Below are 21,287 nucleotides of genomic sequence, written 5' to 3' on the forward strand. Positions count from 1 at the left end.
AAGAATTCTCGGAGGGAGGTTAAAAACTGTAGAAATAGAAAGGGGTCCCACAAAGTCACAAGACCAAACACACTAAACAGTTGAATTTTTGAGCACTTTTGTTCCTTTATTATTTAGAACTTCATCAGAAAATAATAAGTGCTGCTTCTGTGCTTGCAGTAGATAAGCAGTTCTGACCAATCAGATATGGAACTTTGCCACTATTTAATGATGCCAGCCTCGATTACCCCTGTTATGTTTGGTATCCCAAAAGTTCATAAAAACTTGATGGACTCCCCTTTACATCCTATTGTCGACGCAAGGAATTCTGTTACAAAGTCCTGACAAAAATTATAGACAAGAAAAACTACATAGTGAATGAACACCAGATTTGTAGGGACTCCTGGTCTTTTTTGGAGTCTGTAAATCAATTGATTTTTCATGATAACTGCAACTTTTTGACGGTGGATGTAAAAAACCTTTATACGGTAATCCCACACCAGAAGGGGATAGAATGGGTAGTTGACTTCTTACTTAAAAAGGGAGCACCATCTACCGAGCTGGGGTTAATAGAGGAACTACTTGACATAATTTTGAAGAATAACTATTTTATGTTTGAAGGATCCTTTTATGTTCAGAGGAAAGGGGTGGCCATGGGTTCCCACTGTGGAGCGAGTTTTGCAAATTTAGTACTGGCATTTTGGGAAAACTAGATAATTTTCAAAAATGACCAAATAGTGGTGAAGATATTGTACTATACTCTGTTTTTGGATGATATCTTTGTCATTATTAAGGGGGACAGGGAGGTTACCACAGAACTTGTAGGGGCAATGAATATTAGTACGAATTGTTTGGAATTCACCTCTTCCTTTGATACAAAAAAATGGCATTTTTGGATGTTAACTTAATGAAGGACAGGGTTAACTCATCTTATGTGGCTAAGATCTTTAGGAAGAAGACATATTCAAACTCCTTTTTGCACTTCACTCGAGTAGCCACCCATTGCATCAAAAACAGTCAGTAGGGAAAGGACAGTTGGTGCAAGCAGCCAGGATGACAACCTTGGAGGCTGAGTTTTTTGGCTGAATGTACTAACTTAAAGAATATGTTCTTGAAACTAGGGTATCCTACGTCCTTAAGGTCCAAATAAAGAGGGAAGATGGGTCCTTTAGTCCCATATTAAGACCGATGGGCACTTCAGTGGATACATTAAACCACCCCCAGGGGTTAAACACTGATAAAGCAGATGATCTGTTAGAAGTGAGCTTTATACCTCTTACACTTTAGATTCCTATTTACTGAAGAGTATAGTGGTGAAGAATTGGTGTATCATGATGGAAGACCCCAATATTGGAAACAACATTGACCCTATACCTTAGAATAGTATACAAGAGGGGGGCTAACTTGAAGACCATTTTAGAAAAGGAACAAAGGAAAGTGAATAGAAATCCAGGAATGTACAAATGTGAATCTTGCCCGTATTGTGGGTTTATTGAAATTGGATGTGATTACATCACTGGCAATAAAAAATTTGATTGCAATACTAAGGGAGTGGTGTACATAGTGAAATGCCAAAAATGCATTTGTTTCTAAGTAGGTAAGACCAAACATAAGCTGAGAGAACAGATCTACGAATATATATATTGTATAAATAAAGGGAAAGAAACACGTGCATTAATTAAGTACGGTCAGGTAAACCCGGGTCACGATTTCAAATTTAGAGTAATTGAACAAGTGAAAACAGGGCTGGAGGGGAGAACCAGCCAGCTTATTATAAGAAAAGCAAGAATTATGCTGGCAGATGCACTTAAATGCTTGTTCCTACCTAGGTCTGAATGACCAATGCTCTATAGTGTGTTTATTAAAGCTTAAAAGTTTATGTAGATAAAAGATTTAACTTAACTTCAGCTTTTTATGGTATCTCTTTCATTCATGATTTAAGATTCTGATTTTTTAAAATGTAAAGGAAGTGGTGGTGTATTGAGTTGCTTTTAGTGGCTTATTGGTGTAAAGTGAATGGTTGGTTTTCATATGAACTAAATTTGGCCATGTGACATTTTATGAGTATTTAAATAACGGGTGTGTTTGTTAAATTTGTCTGAAGAAGTTCTTTGAAGTAAATGAAAGAAAGCGCTTACTAATAAGTCTTTTGAGGTGTGACCTTTGTTTTTTGGTTTACATAGTTCGTTTGAATTTAATTATTTACTAAGGATCAAAGTTAAATGGCGCTGTACATATTTAGAGGTTTGTATGAGTACTAGAATGAAAAACAGGTGGCACTATTGCTGAAATAAGTAGAGATAGACAATGCTTAAATTTTCAGAAGAGTTTTGCTGATGACAAACAGATGGAACTGTGGCACAGTTTTATCTTGTGTGCACTGATTGTAGTAGTTAATGTCTTAGATAAAAAGTAGATGGATTTGATGTACCATTTCAGAGAGCATTTGATGTTTAAGTTTTCATTGAGGCCTGCAAGCTTAGCTGGTATGCGAGTTCTCGCATACTTAGGAAGGTTTCCGTATCCCCAGTGAAATGGTGAATTTTTCCAGTATTACGAAACTTGAATCCTATGAAACCAATGCAAACGTGACTGTGTTTGGCCAGTGCATTTTTGTTGTCTGAGTTTGCTTAGGTTTCATAAGATTCAAGTTTCTTATACTGGAAAAAATTCACCATATATTGTATATAAAGAGTAATCTAAATGTATGCATTTGTGGAAGCAAAAAATAATTTAGTGCTTTTAAAAGTTACGCCAGATTAGCAAATCTAAAATTATGTCTTTGTACACTAAGTAAAAGTGAGGTGAGTCTTTAGTTTTTGATAAACATAAGCTGTGTTTAGATGTAGAGCAAATGAGTGAAGGGAGAGTTCCATATTTTCACTACTAATACACAATAAAGGGGATGTATATAATTATTCTTAGAGGTTAATAATTGTTTTTGGTTTGACTGAGAGTTCCAAGTTGTAGTGAGTTTTGTAGCCCTGTGGTCTAGAATTAATTATTGATGGACATTTGTTTGATTTTTATATAACATTTTGTATCACTTTGGATTGAGGGAATGTTAGGGTGTGTTGCAGTTAAGATTTTTATTTGGGACTTTTGCAGCAAATTTAGCTGTTTTGTATGTTTGTTCTAGTAGGTTTTGAGGAGTCTTTTGAATGTTACTTACTATTGATGGGCATATGATATACGTATATTGTGCGAGCAGTAGATTTTAGTGGTGTGGCAGTTATATACGGTTTTAATTTATGGAGCATTCCAAGTTCTAGATTAGTTTTCATTGCTTTGCAATTAGTTTGTTGTTAAGTTTTTGATTTTGAATAATGATGATTTTAAGCAGTTTGCCAAATGGATCCAGTTCAGGTTTAGTTTAGTTTGGTGAAATAATATTTAAACTAGTGTTGTGTTTAAGGACTGTTTTAGGGCTAAAGAGATTGAGTTTATGTTTTTATTTGGAGGGGCATTTAGAAGCAATTGGGATACAGTTAACCATTTTTCTGAAAGTTTGAGGACTGTTGTGTTATGGCTTGCGACTGATTCGTTGTAGTTGCTGTACATACGAGAGTTGAAACATCAGTTTACTGTACGAGTGTAGCTTTATCTGTTAAATTCTACATATCATTGATAAAAAAAGTTTAATAGTAATGATCATATCTGCTGTGATCTTGATTTCAACTGAAAATGTTGCAGTTTTTTTTGTTTTTTGTTGCATGGATGATGAGGATGCCTTAGACCCTTAGTGTGCATGCACTTGTGTCTGCAGTGTCGCATATTGTTTTCTTCATACCAATGTACGCAGTTGTGGGGTGGTGTCAGAGTGCATTCAGTCTCAGTATGTCAAGAAACTAATTAGGTTTCACAGAGGCCAGGAGAGTATGAGTCCCATCTACTTGGTATGAATCACGGATGAGTTTAATCCCAAGTAGTTGGGAATTGTGGTAAGCACTTCCCACTGACCTTTTGTCCTTGCTGCTTTCATTATCTTTTGAGATCATGTGTAAATGTGCTATCAGGACTGTCACTTCAGTTTACTAAATAGCTGTTCATCTTCCATAGGCATCCTCTTCAAATGACTGTACTATACGACTCTGGGATCCATCCTCTGGAGACTGCGTGAGGGAATTTCTGGGTCATCAGGGCCCTGTAACCTCTGTGAATGCTGTGGTAAGAAGCAAATGTTTGTTTCTTGGTAGAGTTGAACTCCATCATTATGGATAGTATTCAGAACAGTTTTGTCTTTGCAGCTGAAACTTTGAGCATTTTGAGGAAGGTATGAAATATGAAGTGTATTTGAAAACTAGACCATTTTTAACATCCTTTAGTAAGAGACGTGTACAGTGAAATCAGAATATGCAGAAAGAGGCAGTGACTACAGTGAAGTTACTAAAGCCATAATCACTGATCTTTGACAGTACTGAAGAAAATGAATTTTTGATCTTTTTCATTGGTGAAGAGCGATGGAGCCCTGACAGTGACCTGGATGGCCTGAGTAAACCATACTTTATGGTGCAGAGGGATAGAACCCTGACTTGTAACTCAGATGACTGGAATTTGGGTAGCAGCTCAGTACTGGAGAACCCAGACATGGGAGTATAGGAGTAAGAAGCATGTGACTTGTCCATCTTGGCAGAGGATGGCAGGTCCACTTTGCTGCAGTGTCAAATCTCGGTGAGGATAGGGGAACCACTTGAAGTACTGAGACTAGGGAATTCATAGGGGCAACGCTACTTGGAGATGGCATATGTGAAAGTATGTACATCCTTCTGCTAGAATGTGGCATTACAGGGCTGTTGCACAAGGATGCATATGCATCAGCCACCAAAGGGTGGGGTGTTAGAGAGTAAGTAAAAGAAAAAAGCACTTATAGATGCCTAAACTACTACCCTTCTTGGACATTTTTCTCCTTTCAATGAAGGGGGAAAGAATGGATTGCTTAGCTGGGGGATAGGTGATGTTTGGCAGGTAACAGGAGAGGAATAAAAAATAATAATAATTAATTTGTATATCCATCTACTAAGCTGTTAAGTGAACAGATCCAGTATGGACTGTTTCCAGCCATGGCTAAGACCAATCACAACACAAAGATGTACAGTACAGTAGCCCACATCATTCTGTTGTCAAAGTATTTTTGTTTTTAATTTAAGTACATTTTGAAAACTGACAAATGTCGAGTTTGATGCAAACATAATATAGAGAGCAGACATTCCTGCAGTAACAAAAAAAACTTGACAATTTTCATTATCAGTTTCAATGCTCTTTCCAGAGGCAGACATATTTTCTGTCTGCTTAGGGTGAACATCGTGCTCCATTTCACAAACTGCTTCTTGTGCCTCCCAGCCCACCATAGCAATTAGTTTGTGAAGCCTGTCTGGTAAAGTGGATCCTCACATATGTCTTTGTATCTTTGTACAGGCACATTACCGTGCACTTGTGTTGACTATAACAATCCAGTGCATTCCTAGTATTGTCACCACATCAGATTTTAGTACAATAAGTATGTGTTTATGGGATGCTTGGATATTAGTCATGATCGTTTCATTCCAGCTGGCATTGAGTAAAACAGAATGAAAGCACAATGAGAATGACTGTTAATGTCTTTCATCCTCAATCATCTGTCCAGTGGTGCTGAACTAACCAACTCCTCCAGAAAATAAAACATTGACTTTTCCTTTCCATATTGACTTTTCCTTGTGAGCGCATCAGATAGAACTTTTATTTATGCTTGCTTTCACTTATGATATTTCACAGCATGGTACGTTCAGTGGCAGCATTTGTTTCCCTATTTTTCCGTGGTTGAGTTTGCAGGCATATGAGTCATATTAGTCTCCCGACTGCCTTCATTGTCTCATTTGCTGTCTGAGCTTTAGCTAAGGGCCGTGGACCTACATAAAGTAACAGTTTTTGTGACATTCTTTGGCATTGTAGCCCAGTACCATTCCTTTGAAGTTAAATTCCTGAGCTTACTGTTGTCTGAGGTTTTATTCTGGTTATGCTTCCACTAACTTGGGTTTCACAGAACAGATCTGGGTGGTGAAGGGCTTTGACTGGCTCTGGATAGCTCTTTAATCACAAGGGCACCCTCAGTATAACCTTGTTCTTACTGTACCAGTATGTGGTGGATATGGAGGAGTTTGTCCAGAGATAAGGCCTGGGAGCACTGGCGACTAACAAAAAATAACTCAGATAGGCAATCATTCCCTGAACTGCGCAATAAAGCCAAAAAGCATATAAAATTAGATTAATCCCTCTACTATAAATCCACCCTAAACTCTACCAACCACAACCCTAAGCAATTCTGGTCCACCATTAACAATATCCTCCACCCAGGGAAGACTGATACCCCCCAGCCGTCCATTCCCCCCTCCTCCAGCAGTATTGCTGAATCCTTCAACAAACACTTCACTGAAACTATAACATCTCTAAACAAACAACACTTCTCTACAACAGCCCCCCAACTCCTAACTCTAAACCCCCACTCCTCTTTTCTTCACCTGAATACCTTCCTCCAACATAAAAAGACTATTGTCAAAACCTAAACCTACCAAACTCGCAGCTGACAACCTCCCCTCTGAATACTTGAAAATTGCATCTGATACACTAGCCTACCCAATTTCATTTCTAATCAACTGTTCCATAATAGAAGGCTATGTTCCCTTGATATGGAAAATATCCCACATCATTCCCCTCCACAAAGGCACCCCCTCTACCGACCTCTCCAATTACCGCCCCATTGCTATCCTCTCCCCTCTCCAAGATACTTGAAAAATGTATCAGCACCCAAGTCTCCAACTACCTCCTAGCTAATAATCTCCTCTCCAAAACCCAACATGGTTTCAGGCCATATCACAGCAGTACCTCCGCTCTGCTCTCCTTCACCAACACTATACTTCATCACAAAAATAATGGCCTCTTCTCTACTGCCGTATTTCTAGATCTCTCAAAGGCCTTTGACATGGTATCTCATGAGCTACTACTCTTTACTCTCCCCAACCTCTCCTTCTCACAACCAGCCTGCAACTGGTTCCACAGCTATTTACACGGACGCCAGCAATCAGTAATCTGGGACAATAACACATCACCTCGCCTCGCATTTACTCTGAGTTCCCCAAAGGTCTATCCTTGGCCCTTTGTTATTCTCACTTTTCACCAACAACCTACATACTGCCATGACACAAGCATCTCTTATGCAGTACGCAGATGACTCTTCTCTCATCTGCTCTGCCCCCACTCTACCAGAACTGCAGCAAATCACACAGGAATCATTCTCTTCTGTAGAAAGCTGGCTATCCAATGCTCAGCTCCTACTCAACCCAGGTAAGACAAAACTTCTCCTGTTCCAACCTTCCAAAGCCACCCAAAACACCCCCCACTTCAGCATTCTTGCCAAAGACAATACCATCATCTCTCCATCATAACACACAAAATTACTTGGTGTAGAAAGAGACAACAAACTTAAATTTGACACCCACATATCTCGCACAATAAAAAAGTTCACAAGAAACTTGGTGCATTATATCAAAGCTGCCAATTCTTAACCAAGGCAGCTAGAATCTCCATAGCCAATTCCCAGCTAATCTCCACCCTCCTCTATGCATCCCTCATACTTACCAACCCTAGACAGACAGACCTACACAAGCTGGATGCTTGTTACAACAAAACTGCTAAATTTGCCACTGGAACCTCCTCCCGCAGCCATCATTGTATGTCCCTTAAAGAACTAAACTGGCTAGAACTCCCACAACTCCTTCACTTTAATCAACTCACCCTCGCTCATAAACTTATTAACCACCCCCTTAACATCCCTTCAAACCCTTCTCCAACCCTATCACCCCACTAGGCCCCTAAGATCAAGCAACAAAAGTCAACTCACTGTTATCAAACCCAAAAACTCAGCAGGAGAAGCCATATTTTCATGTACCAGATCTAAACTGTGGAACAATCTTCCACCCTCAATATCTACTGTACCTTCCAGCAGCCTTTTCAAGTCTGCACTCAAATTCCACTTAAATTTGTACTGGCTTTGTCCTTGTTCTAATCCAGACTTACTCCCCCCAGACTCTTAACCCAACTATACTACCACCACTACTAACCACAGTCAGAAATACCTAGTTGTCTTTACATACTTTAACATCTTGTCTAACAACTTTGTTACTAATATTATAAATGACAAGAAACGGTCTTAACTTGCAACATTTTCTGTATATACTGTTGATAATCAATATCTTGTTATTGTATTAAAGCCAACAACCTGTAATGTTGTTTGCTATTGTTGCAACTTTGTATCTCTATCAAGCACATGATGTGGAGCTTTTCTCCCTGGGCATCCGCTATAAAAGGACCTGCGTCCAGTCGGAACTTCCGGGTAAATAAATAATAAAAAATAAATAAAATATAAGAGTTCTTAGGTAGATACCAGGTAGTCAGGTTGTACAAGTACTGTTTGATATTTAGCGGAAGTTTGTTAGGGTATGACTCTATTTCACCTTCTTACCTTATTATTTTTTATGAAGATTCAGACCCTTTGTGGAGGTATTTGTGAAACCATTTGTTCTGTGAGTTTATAGTGGGTCAAGTTGAATCACAGTGGAAGAAGTCTATAAGAGACTGAATACAGGGAAAGGGAAGACACTCTGTCAGGAAAACTAAGGGTCTTGAGGCCAGTGATTTTTCTTGTGAAGAATCTTTAAATTCTTTCAGGTTGAGTGATATGCTTTGATGGGTAAAGGCCAAAGGGGACATCATTTATTTATTTTATATTTGTTAACCGGGTTTGTCCGACTGGGCTACAGCTAAAATCGTGATGAATACCAAAGGGGATTTTAAACTATATAATTATACAAATCATGTTTTTGATAATGAATGTGTCGATCTGTTTTCAAAAGGCTTTAGTTTTGTACCGTGTAGGATGGGGAATTTGGTTAATACAATATTGGATTTGAAATTATTCACTCGGAAATTGAATTTAAAGGTATTGTATCAGAGTAGCATCTGGGACAGGGGTGAGATGGGTGCAAACAAATTATCCAAGCCCAGTATTTACAATCCACCCATGCATGAAAAGGTTGCCTTCTTTGAGAAAGCAACTGAAAATGATTTTAGGGATGCTTTTACCAACTACAATAAAAATGTAATAAAAAATGTAATAACAATAAGAATTTAACTGTAGAAGAAGAAGTCATTTTAAACAGGATATTATCGTCTAAAAGTATTAGAATTATGAAACCCGATAAGGGCAGTGGAATAGTTATAGTTGATTATGAAGATTATGTTTCTTATATGAATGCTTTGTTAGAGGGAGATACATATAGGCAAGTAAGTAGGAACGAGATACACATAGCATATAATAGGATTGATAATGCATTATTTGACATGCTGTTCCAAGGTGAGGTAGATGAAGAAGAGTGGCATTTTTTGCAGAATGAATATCCAGTTATAAGTGGTATTTTCGGCATCCCCAAAATACATAAGGGTCTGGATAACCTACAATTCAGACCCATTGTGGATGGTAAACGCAGCAAGACACATTTCATTAGTCAATTTTTAGATTTTAATTTAAAACCAGGTATTGAATATTTTTCTCACATACTCAAGGACTCTTGGGACTTTTTGAGTAAAATCAAGGCCATAGAAATTCATGATGGAGACACATTTGTTACATTGGATGTGTGCAACCTTTTTACTGTTATACCCCATGAAAGTGGGTTAGAATGGTTAGAGGAGCAATTGTATTATACTAATCTATATGATCAAAATAAAGTTAACGTCTTAGTCAAACTTATGGAAATTGTTCTGAAAAACAATTTTATATTTTTTGAGGGGGCACACTATAAACAAATTAGTGGAGTAGCTATGGGTGCAGCGTGTGCACCCAATTTCGCTAACTTTGTTTTAACATATTGGGAATTGAACTATGTGTTTAACTCAGACCTTTTTATTAATAATGTCAAATTTTATGGTCGTTTCTTAGATGATTTAATCATCATATGGAAAGGAGAGCAAGAAGTACTCAACACTTTTTTAGATTATATTAATAGTAGTGTGTGGTTTTTAAATTTCACATATGTTATTAGTCAGGATAGTATTAGTTACTTGGACATTAAATTAACTTATGACAAAATTAAACAGAAGCTTATATCTAATATATGCAGGAAGTCCACCTTCTCAAATTCTTATTTACATTTTGATAGTTGGCACCCTCACCATCAGAAAAAGGCTGTTGTAAAAGGCCAGATGGTGAGGGCAGCAAGAATAGTTAGTGAGGAGGTGGACTTTAAACAAGAATTAGAATTTATTATTTCATTGTTCTTGAATAGAGGGTATCCAAGAGATTTTTGTAGGAACATTGCCAATGAAGTGATAAGTAAGAGATGCAATGGAATATACAAGGCCTTATTGAATAGTAATGGTGAAGTACCTACTAATGGCCTAAAGGATCAATGCGTCGATTTGAGGAAATATATATGTAATAATATTCCATTGTATATTACTACATTTAATGATACATCTTCCAGTATAAGGAATATTGTTAACAAAAATTGGAATTTGATAAGTGCGATAGGACTATGAGAGAAATATTCAAAGGACAAGTTTCTTTTGTATTCAGGAAAGATACATCCTTCAAGGATCTGTTTGAAAGTTTGAATGTCAAAGTTAGTAATGTTTCACATAAACCCTCGGGCAATTTTAAATGTGGTAGGTGTTCAACATGTAAATATTTGATTAATACTGGTACAAATGTGATAGTAAACAAACACAACATCAGAATCAGTCAACATATTAATTGTTACACCACCAACGTAGTTTATATCGCAGTTTGTCAACAATGTGAAGGGTTTTATGTTGGCAAAACTAGTAGGCACTTAAGAGATAGGATCAAGAGCATTTATTGGATATTAAAAACAAAAAACCAACGAATGCTTTAGCCAGACATATAAACCAATGTGAAGATCATTGTTTTAAGTTTTTTGGTGTATCACACCAACTTTTGGACCCCCAGGGTAAGACTACTAAATATAATTTAGATGTCTTAGAATTGCGGATGCAGATAATTCTAAATGCTCATCAATACCCTGGACTAAATGAATACATTAGCATTAAGCCCATCTTAAGGATAAAAAATATTAAGGGTTATTAATTTATTAATTTGACTACTTACTTACGTTGCAATATGTGTTCATACATTTTTAGTATTATACAATATACATATAGAATATTTTAAGATAGCATATTTGCACAATATATTTTTACAATTAAATTATTTTATTTATTTATTTAAATATAAGAATTGTATACATATATTTTTATTATTCAACAACAATACATACCCATGGATTCATTTCACGGTTTTTAATGTACTTTACTAACAAACCTACTATTTATTACTGTTTATTAATCATTTCTCATACATATGGATGACAGACCCTCATATCCCCATTAAATTAAATTTTAAATTAAAGTTAAAATTAAAATTTAAATTTAATTTAAATTAAAATTAAGATTAAAATCAAAATTAAAATCAATTTAATTTAATCTATAAATTGTATTGACACAATGTATGCATATGTGATACTCACATATTATACATACATACATTTATATAAGTTGTACAAGTACATATGCAATTGCTAAATACATCATATGTTTTTGCTGCCTTTAAATCATGTGGATATAAAATACCAAATACATATTACTAGTTGTTTTGTTCAAGGTTTTCTTTAAGAAATAATTCAGAACTTGTTAGTGTGCAATTAATTGGATAATTGGTACCATTCATTGTTGGTTTGGTAGATATTTAAAGAAGTTCCACATCACAGTTTGTTGTTCTGAAGAAGTTCGTTATACGAACGAAGCCTAGGTCGACGTTGTTTTATTTGCGTTTCAATAAACCTGTTTTTACGTTTATGGACCTTGGATATTATCGTTTTTGAATCTTGGCAGCAACACAGGAGATTTTTCAACACTTTTACTTCGGCTGTGGTGCCTTCTATCCCTTTTATTCATCTGAATGTTGTTTACTATTGTTGCAACTTTGTATCTCTATCAAGCACATGATGTGGAGCTTTTCTCCCTGGGCATCCGCTGAAAAAGGACCTGGGTCCAGTCGGAACTTCCGGGTAAATAAATAATAAAAAATAAATAAAATATAAGAGTTCTTAGGTAGATACCAGGTAGTCAGGTTGTACAAGTACTGTTTGATATTTAGCGGAAGTTTGTTAGGGTATGACTCTATTTCACCTTCTTACCTTATTATTTTTTATGAAGATTCAGACCCTTTGTGGAGGTATTTGTGAAACCATTTGTTCTGCGAGTTTATAGTGGGTCAAGGAGAATCACAATGGAAGAAGTCTGTAAGAGACTGGATACAGGGAGAGGGAAGACACTCTGTTAGGAAAACTAAGGTCTTGAGGCCAGTGATTTTTCTTGTGAAGAATCTTTAAATTCTTTCAGGTTGAGTGATATGCTTTGATGGGTAAAGGCCAAAGGGGACATCATTTATTTATTTTATATTTGTTAACCGGGTTTGTCCGACTGGGCTACAAATGCCCATTTTCAGTAGAGGCCCGAGGAGAAAAGCTCCAACAGAAAACAGAAAATTTACATATTAAATACATATAGCGATACATTCATCAGTACCACAGATTACTGCATTACAGCGCCACACATTACATTCATCAATATTCATAATATTCAATGACACTTCTGATTATGAACGAATATACCAGTTTTTATCATGGTTTTGTCCTTGCTGGAGCAGTTGTGATCCTTGGATGAATGAATAACATGCATTTTCAATCATCAGCCAACTGTTAAAATTATAGGCTGCAGGTATTGCCTTGATCCAAGAAGTAAATGTGGCATAGTAGAGGGTCCAACACTGAGTGCTGTGGAATGCCACTTATAACATTTTTATCTTCAGAAGAAGCAGCAGCTCTTAACTACATCAGTTATTCTAATGGGCTAACTAGCTATCTCTCAACGTAAGGATTTATATTTACGTGGGTGTGGAATACTAACAAGGGCTTTTACCCATTCAGGTATGTTGAAATGCTCTGTTTAGCCACTGTCCACTACTTCATTGTCTTTCTCCTTTTTGTGGGACATTAACAAGGGTGGGGGGGGCAGAAATAAAACTGGTTGCAGGCACAGCGCAAAGCATTTTTAAATGTCAAAATTTAGAAGTCAGAAATTATGTGTTCCGTAGCTCAACATATGAAGTTATTTGAGGCTGAGTAGTCTGTTGTTTCCTGCATCACTGATTAGGCATCATTATATAAAGGCATTATAATGGCCGTTTCCGTGCTTTGAAAATGTAACCCATGAAGAGGCTTAAGTTAAAAAGATCAAAAAAAGTTTCAGATAGACCATATCCAATACTGTTAATCGGGCAACTTGTTATATTATCAATTCCTCATGAATTTTAGGCTTTTAGCTTTTAACTGTGCTAAAAAGGACTTGTTCCATCTTGATTATATGGGTGGATTTGACTGAGAAATCTGAGTGCATCTGGTAGGCCATAAATCTTGGCACACAAAGAAAGGCATGGAAAAAGTGCAAATAAGGAAGTGGGTATATGTAATGCCTTCTCTGTCCTTTACTATATATATAATCCATCAGCAAAGAGGAGTTGATCAGGGCTGTTAGAAAGATCTGTTTTGTTCAGTAACCACTGGCACTCGCTCATGTCCTGCCAGTCTCCTGGCATGATTAAAGGTGTGGCAAAACCATGTATCACCAGTTCTGATAAGTGGCCCTGATAGTTAACTGGTAGCAGTTAAAATGCTCTGCTTCACTTGTTATTGCTTTTCACATTGCTGTTAGTTGCTTAGATTGTGTGGTATCTGTGCAGCTGCGGAGTGGTGCCTTCATGGTTTTATTGAGTGGTTCTGCATTCCCACCACCCGTCTTACACAACTCATGAAAAACTGTAGCCCTTAGCTTCATGAATTGCTGCAGTCTCAAACTCAAAATATATTACACTGACAGTGAAGAGTTGTAAGCTGAGATTCTGATTTTGTAGCTTGTTCATTTAAAACTATTTACCGTTTATATAGCCATACCATCTGTTCCATCCTTACTTCAGTCAAGTATAAGACTTCTGTTTTTCTTTTGAATACTTTGAGTTACAATGTTACACTATCCTTTTTTGTAAGAAATTTAAATTAACTGAGGAACTTTTCAGCTGTTGTTTGTGTCCTCTTTCTCCGTTTCCTCATACTTTCAAATTCTAAACTTCTGTAATCTTAAGCTCAGTATTATTAAGTCTGTCCCTCTTTTACTGCAAAAATGACTTATTAAATGGTTTAATATTTCCTGATAACTGAAAGTATTTAATCCTTTAATGCATTTAATTAATTTCCTCCGCCCATTTCTACTAACTTACATTCTATCGTTCTCATTTTATGACCTCCAAAATGGTGTACACTACTTGTGATAAGGCCCGATAAGTACCATATATAAGGGCAGTACAGCCTCCTCCTTGGAATCAAGACCTGCCAAACTCAACTGTCACTTTTATTTGCCTTGGCCACAGCTTTCCAGCACAATGGAGTTAATCCAAAAGAAGTGTTTTAAAAAAGTTATCACCTGTGACAGGGAAACTTACATTTATATAAAAGTAATCAAACCATATTAACAACTTCACATTTATGAACATTATACATCACATATATTGCTCTACACAATACAATCAGTCCAGTATTACATAAATTGTTCAAATCCCGTCTTCTGTTAAATCTCATTTCTACTTCAAAACATTTTTTCTACATGCATTGCCCCCACAATTTCCATTTTTCTATACAGTTTGTTCCTACCCTTTTCTAAAATCCCACTTCCTGTTCTTTTACCTAATTTATAATATTCACTACTTCAAGTATGGTTGGTTAAGATATTGATTTCCATTTTCTAGTAATATTTCTTTTTTTTGGCAGCCACCACAATTAAGCTTAACAGCACCTTACTATGTCTAGGCAATTCAAATCTTGTATCCTAGCTCAAAACATCATTGTCTTATTTACACTCATTTGCTCACCCAGTATTCCTGACAGAGTACTCCATAGGGAATTTTTAAAGTCTGCCAACTCATTACACTCTGCAAACATATGTTTCCAGGTACCTCTTTCTTCCACATTATGCCTCCAACATTTGCCATTTACCTGAGGAAAAATTCTTTGGTGTCTGCTTGGGGTAAAAAAATACCAATATTTTCGGACCCCCAGTGATTGACTGCTATAGTTATCATGTGATATTTTATATGCCCTGCTAATTATCCTTTTTAACATCAGCTTCTGTTCTAGATTTAACTAAAAACTCAACCAGTTCAGCTCTTTCATTAGGATTCCCCTATCACATTCTGTTTATGTATACCCTGATATCAGTCCCTAACAGGGAGGGCAGCCCTAGCTTACAGTCCAAATGTTTTATCCGCCTCTTCCCATTCTAGTAACTTTCCCTGATTATTTGTTCCCAATACCGTGGTTCCTTTACCAATTTCCTTCAATAAATTCCAGCTCTGTATTGCCTATTCTCTTTACCCCTAATTGCAGTCATCTCTACCAGCAAAACCCCCTTTCTGCATTCCAGTGTTGGCTTAGTTGTTCTTATACTTTCTGCTACTTTATGAATATATAATATTCTTTATGGCTTTTATTTTTCTCCTTAAGAATCTGCATCCAAAATCCCACTCTTTTCTTATTTCTTGACATTTTCCAGCTGCTTCATCATCATCCCTTTCCTCTTTGAATTGTAGCTTTTAGTGTGTGTTATGTACAAGAACCTGAAGTATGTAGCTCTAAAATATCCATTTAAATCGGGTAATGCTAAATCTCCTTGTTCAAGTGGAAGGATCAACTTATGTCACTTGATCCTTGTCCTCTTCCCCTCCAGATAAATTATTTCAACTCTTTATTAATTACTATCAACTACTTCTCTTCTGGTTGATAAAAATATGCCTGACTTCTGTATAAAACTTAAAGTACTAAAAAATGTTATTTCTGTCATCTTGCTATCTATATCCATAGGCAAGAGCTTCCAGTTTCTCAGTTTTTATATCATCTTTGTTTAGTATCTTCCCATATATCCTTAGCTGCCATAACAGCATCCATTTTAACCCATACTCCTAAATAATTCATGTTATTATGTCCCCATAAATCTGGGTATTGCTGGACCACTTCATGTATGGGTACATAATCATTAATTTCATATCCTGAAAAAAAAAACAGAACTGTTTCAGAATGTTCCACAACACTGAAATGACCGTTTTTTTGTTTCTTCAAGTATGAAATAATATCTGCAAATGAAGCCAGCTTTTCTTGAATACCATACCACATTCCAATTATATCCTTGCATTTCTAAGTCCTTTGTTTTTTTTCCAGTGGTTCTAAATATAATGCAAATAACAAAGGGGAAGGAGGCTACCCCTGCCTGGTTCCTCTGTTCAGATGCGACTTATCAGAGAGGAACTCTCTAACTTTGACTTTTGCTTTCAGTCCGTCATATATTGTTCCAATTAACCTGAGTATGTTATCAGGTAATGCAAATGTTGCCATTGCCCTACTCATAAAATCCCAACTTACTCTGTCGAGTGCTTTCTCTACATCAAGACCCACTAACAGCAGTGGTATTTTCTTACCTTCTCTTTCCCTCTGGGCTATCCCTGTTCTATTAATGTTGTCAAATGTTTGCTTGCTGTCCACAAAATTACATTGATCAGTATCTATCAGGGGTGATGTTGTCATCACTTTTGCCATTCTTTTAGCCATTATAGATATAAACAGTTTATAATCAAGATTTAAAATTGAAATGGGCCTCTATGAAGCTGGATCTGAGGATCCTTACTGTCTGTAGGTATTATAACCACCACAACTTTTTCCAAGATGTTGTTACTTCCTCTCCTTTTAAAATAATGTTAAACAAAACCTTCCAGATCTTCATCACCTTCTCCCCTGCTAGCTGCCAAACTTCCACTGGAATGCCATCTATTCCTGGAGACTTTCCTGCAGATTGGTCATGTATCACCCTGTTTATCTTATCTCCTCTTATCTTAACTGTTAATTGTCGAGCCTCATATACCTCTAATCTTGGAATATTTAAGTCTTCCATAAATATTTCCATTTGTGCTTTCTTGATTTCCCCAATTCTCTCCTTTATACAAATTTTCATAACATTTGCAAAATATCTCTAATACCTTTGCAGGATTTCTGTTTATTTTTCTTGTTATGGGCTTCTTAAGTTTGGCAACAACCCGTTTTACTTTCTGTTGTCTTAAGTCATTGAGCCAAAAGCTTTTGTGCTCTGGAGTTATCAAAAAACAGGTGTTTAACAGCAATCTGTCTAAATGTATGCATATTATCCAGTTACTTACATATTTTCTGTTTTGCACTCTGCAATTGCATCTCTTCTTGTTCTGTGAGATTCCCCTTATTCTGTAATACTTTAACCTTTGTCAGCCCCTCTTCACAGTTCTTCTTACTTCTTAATCATATCTCTTTTTCTTTTTTCTACCATGTTTTTAAAGTCAACTTTCATTTTATCCCACTCACTAGCTGTAACTTCTGGAGTACTTTCTGTCTTTCCTAATAACTCCCAAGTAATTTCCACTAGCCATTCCTTAAATTCTTCTCTTTCTAACATGAGGATCACCAGTGTCTCATCTTGACTTCATTACCCTGCATTTTTACCTTAGTAATTAGTGATGCATGATCTGAAATAGTTATTGGATGAGTGTCAGTTTTCTCAGTTAAATGCACACGTTCCTGTGAAATATAATTTCTGTCTAGTCTAGCCCTGTTATTGTACCTTGGGGGAATAATATGTAAATTTTCTCTGAGTCCATTTTTTCCTTTGTCCCTGATATTCTGCTGAATATCCATTCTGAAATCCTTTTTTATCAAATTCACATGCTCAGACATTTCCATATGTGTCTCCTGTAGCATTACTATTTCCACTCTGCATTTCTTAATATAGTTAAATATTCTTATCGTTGACACTTTGTTTAATTTATCACTTTGCAATGACTAAATAGATAGAAGTCACTACCTTCTAAATGGCCCTGCTTTTTGTTAAAGCATCCAGTGGCTGCCTCATTGCTTAACAAAGGTGCAGTATTCCCTTAGTTTCTCCCAAATTCTAGTGATCTTCCCCTGAATAAAAATACTGTAAGCTGGACCACAGAGCCAAAAAGTGTATATTTTTCAGCAGTGTGCTTTAAGCCTAAGAACTATCCAATTGAAATGTATAACTAAGTAGTATTGCATATTTTCAAACAAGTGGATCCAGTCTTGGAATCTTTTCTAAAGGACCAGTGATTATAACCTTGTTTTTTTAAGCCTTCTCTTTTCTGACATTGACCAATGATGATTCATTTAAATCTATTTACAACCTTCTGGAACTCAGTCATTATCATGGTTACACAAAGACATGGGTTAGGTTTCCCTGTGGGATTTCAGCAATAAGAATACCATCCTTCTTTTATTTGATCACATCTTTTTGAGCTGAGCTTATAGAACTTGACTTCCAGTTATTGCTTTTGTGGATTTTGCATGTTCTTTATGGGCATGCATGTTTTTTATTTCCTCAAGCACTCCAGTTTTGTGGACTTCCTAAAATCATACTGGCTGCTCTCAGCTAATCATATATATTGTATTTATCCTTACCCTGGTGGTCAAGGTTGTAGATGAAATTAGTCTGATGATCAGTTTGCTCAAACTGTGTGCACATACATATGTATATAAACAGCAAAATCATGCTAGGAACCACACCCTCCTCAAAAAAAAAAAAATAATACAGTCTCTGATAGCATTGCCTTTTTTATCTTCAAACTGCAGTCTGGAAAGTGACTACTTATGGCTGGGGAAAATGGAAGCCTGAATGAAGAGATCAGAGCTAGAATCAGAAGTGCTGTTGCCAACTGGCAGAAAGTGTCATGGGTGATGTGTGACAGAAGAATGCCAAAGAAGCTGAAAAGTAAGCTGTAGTAAACAGTTGTTCAGCCATTGCTTTTCTATGGTTCAGAAACCTGGTTAGTAAAGGCAGAGCAGATGAGGAAGCTTGAGGTGGTTTTATTTTTTTTTTTATTTTCAATCATGTGTCCTTTGTTGACTGGGTTAGTCCCACTAGGTTCATGGACTCTTTCCAGAGGAAACCTGAGCCACAACCAACTCAAGCAAATGGGACCTCAGTGTAACATCTCATCTGAAGGATGACATACTCAGGAGTGCAACATCCCCCAGTGCTGCACTTCATTGTCAACAATCCAATCACCTGGAGTGGGAATAGAACCCAAAGCCTTCTGGTCTTCCTGCACCAAAAGTGAGGTACTACCTGTTGTATCACTGATGGACATTAAGTGCCTGAGATGGGTGGTAGGATGCACACTGTGGGACAGATAAAGAAATGAGGACATCAGAACAGAAACCTAGGTATCCTGATTGCACATAGGGTTAAGGAGAACAAATTATGGTGGTTCAGTCACTTGCACAGGAAAGTAGAAGGATGATTTGGTAAAGAAGATATGGAGGGGACTGGAAGGAAGCAAGAGGAAAGTAGGATGCCTGGCCAATGAAAAGGCTGGACTGCATGAGGGAGGGCCTAAGACAGGTGGGCATAAATGTTCAACAAGACAGATGAGTTTTTATGAGTAAAGAGAAGTTTCAGCAATAGACATGACACCCCTAACTATATGAAAAATGATGGAAAAGTGGTTGACGACAATGATGATGAGTTTGGGCTGCTTTTCCATGCTCCAGACATTATTACTGCTTTCTGACTATTTCTGTCACCCTGGGTAATATTTTAGCAATAGTTCAACTTGGTGCACCTAGCATTAAGACTGTTGGGTTGTAAGCTTGTCTTCTATACAAGAAACCTTTGTGAGTTTTGGCACGTTGTCAGGGGTACTCAGACATGAAGCATTCAACCTTGGTGACATATTCTTTAAAGTAGGAAAGTGAAAGCATTTAGTCCTGTACACATCTGTGTTTTTTAAACAGAACCATTTTTATTGAGTTATCACTTATGACAGTGCCAACCATACATTTATATAAATGAAAACCATGGCAATCATACATTTATATAAATGAAAACAAACCATAGTCAAAGTAGTTTTATGATTTTACTTTTCATGACTTTGGCTACATGTGCTTGTGTGCAGTGAGCTCAGTGATCGCAGTATGAGGTGTTACACTCCAAGTGCTGCCTATCCTGGGCAGTGTGCTCAGTGCTCAGTGATCGCAGTATGAGGTGTTACACTCCAAGTGCTGCCTAATGCTGCATATCCTGGGCAGTGTGCTCAGTGATTGCAGTGTGTGGTGTTACATTCCTCATGTGCCGCCTAACACTGTGTATCCTGTGCGGTGAGCTCAGTGATCGCAGTGTGAAATGTTACATTTCTCATGTACTGCCTAATGCTGTGTATCCTGTACGGTGAGCTCAGTGATCATAGTCTGAGATGTGTTAACTCCTTATGTGCTGCCTAATTTTGTGTATCTTGTGTTGTGAGTGCAGAGATTGCAATGTGAGGTGTTACACTCCTCATATGCTGCCTAATCCTGTGTATTATGTGCGCTGATCTCAGTGATAGCAGTGTGAGGTATTGCACCTCTCATGTGCTATCTAACACCTGTTTATCCTGTGTGGTGAGCTCAGTGATAGCAGTGTGAGGTGTTGCACTGCTTATGTGCCACCTAACTCTGTGTATCCTGAGCGGTGAGCTCATTGATCGCAGTGTGAGGTGTTACACTGCTTATAGGATCATAAGAGATTACAAGGCTAATGACTCTAGGGTCCTTACAGACCTAGCCAAGTTTTATCCTTATTTCCACAATCAGCACCTATCACTCCTGTCCAAGAGGGACATGGGTGGAACCCCTGGGGTGAACTTACACTTACCCATCCAATCATCCAGATTGTGTTTGGAGGGCCAACAGGGTGCTCTGGTTGACATGAAGTGGGAGTCTGTTTTAAAGGTGTGGTAACCTCTGGGAGACAAATCTGTCCCACCAGAAGGTCCTAGTAATGTCACATACCAGGTTAGGGCCATTAGAATGAGCAACCCATGTACCATTTGCCTTATGGATGTGCAGCATTTCCAATAAAGCAGGGCCAAAGATTGCCTTAGGTGCAAGGCAGAGATCACCTCTGAGTAGTCTGTATGAAATAGAATAAAGTGAGAGTGATTTCAGATGGTCCTCATGGGACAGATACTGAAGACCTTGAATTTTCCTTGTTTGGAACCTCTGTGGTCGCTTCAGTTGCTGCAGGTACATTTTTTGCATTGAGTTTAAGACCATGACCTTGCCACCAGTCATTTG

At 37.2% G+C, this 21,287-nt stretch overlaps 1 protein-coding gene across 1 annotated transcript in view; it reads left to right on the forward strand.

The window, feature by feature from the left end:
• Positions 1-21,287, forward strand: part of TEP1 (telomerase associated protein 1) — a 2,704,809-nt gene that overhangs the window by 2,153,952 nt on the left and 529,570 nt on the right. The window contains exon 41 of the mRNA XM_044058078.1: positions 4,039-4,146. Within this exon, the coding sequence (XP_043914013.1) occupies positions 4,039-4,146 (108 nt within the window). The remainder of the gene's footprint in view (positions 1-4,038; positions 4,147-21,287) is intronic.

The sequence above is a fragment of the Protopterus annectens genome, chromosome 16.part0, assembly GCF_019279795.1.
Source record: "Protopterus annectens isolate FY-2018-M chromosome 16.part0, PAN1.0, whole genome shotgun sequence".
In the NCBI taxonomy this organism is placed as follows: Eukaryota; Metazoa; Chordata; order Ceratodontiformes; family Protopteridae; genus Protopterus; species Protopterus annectens.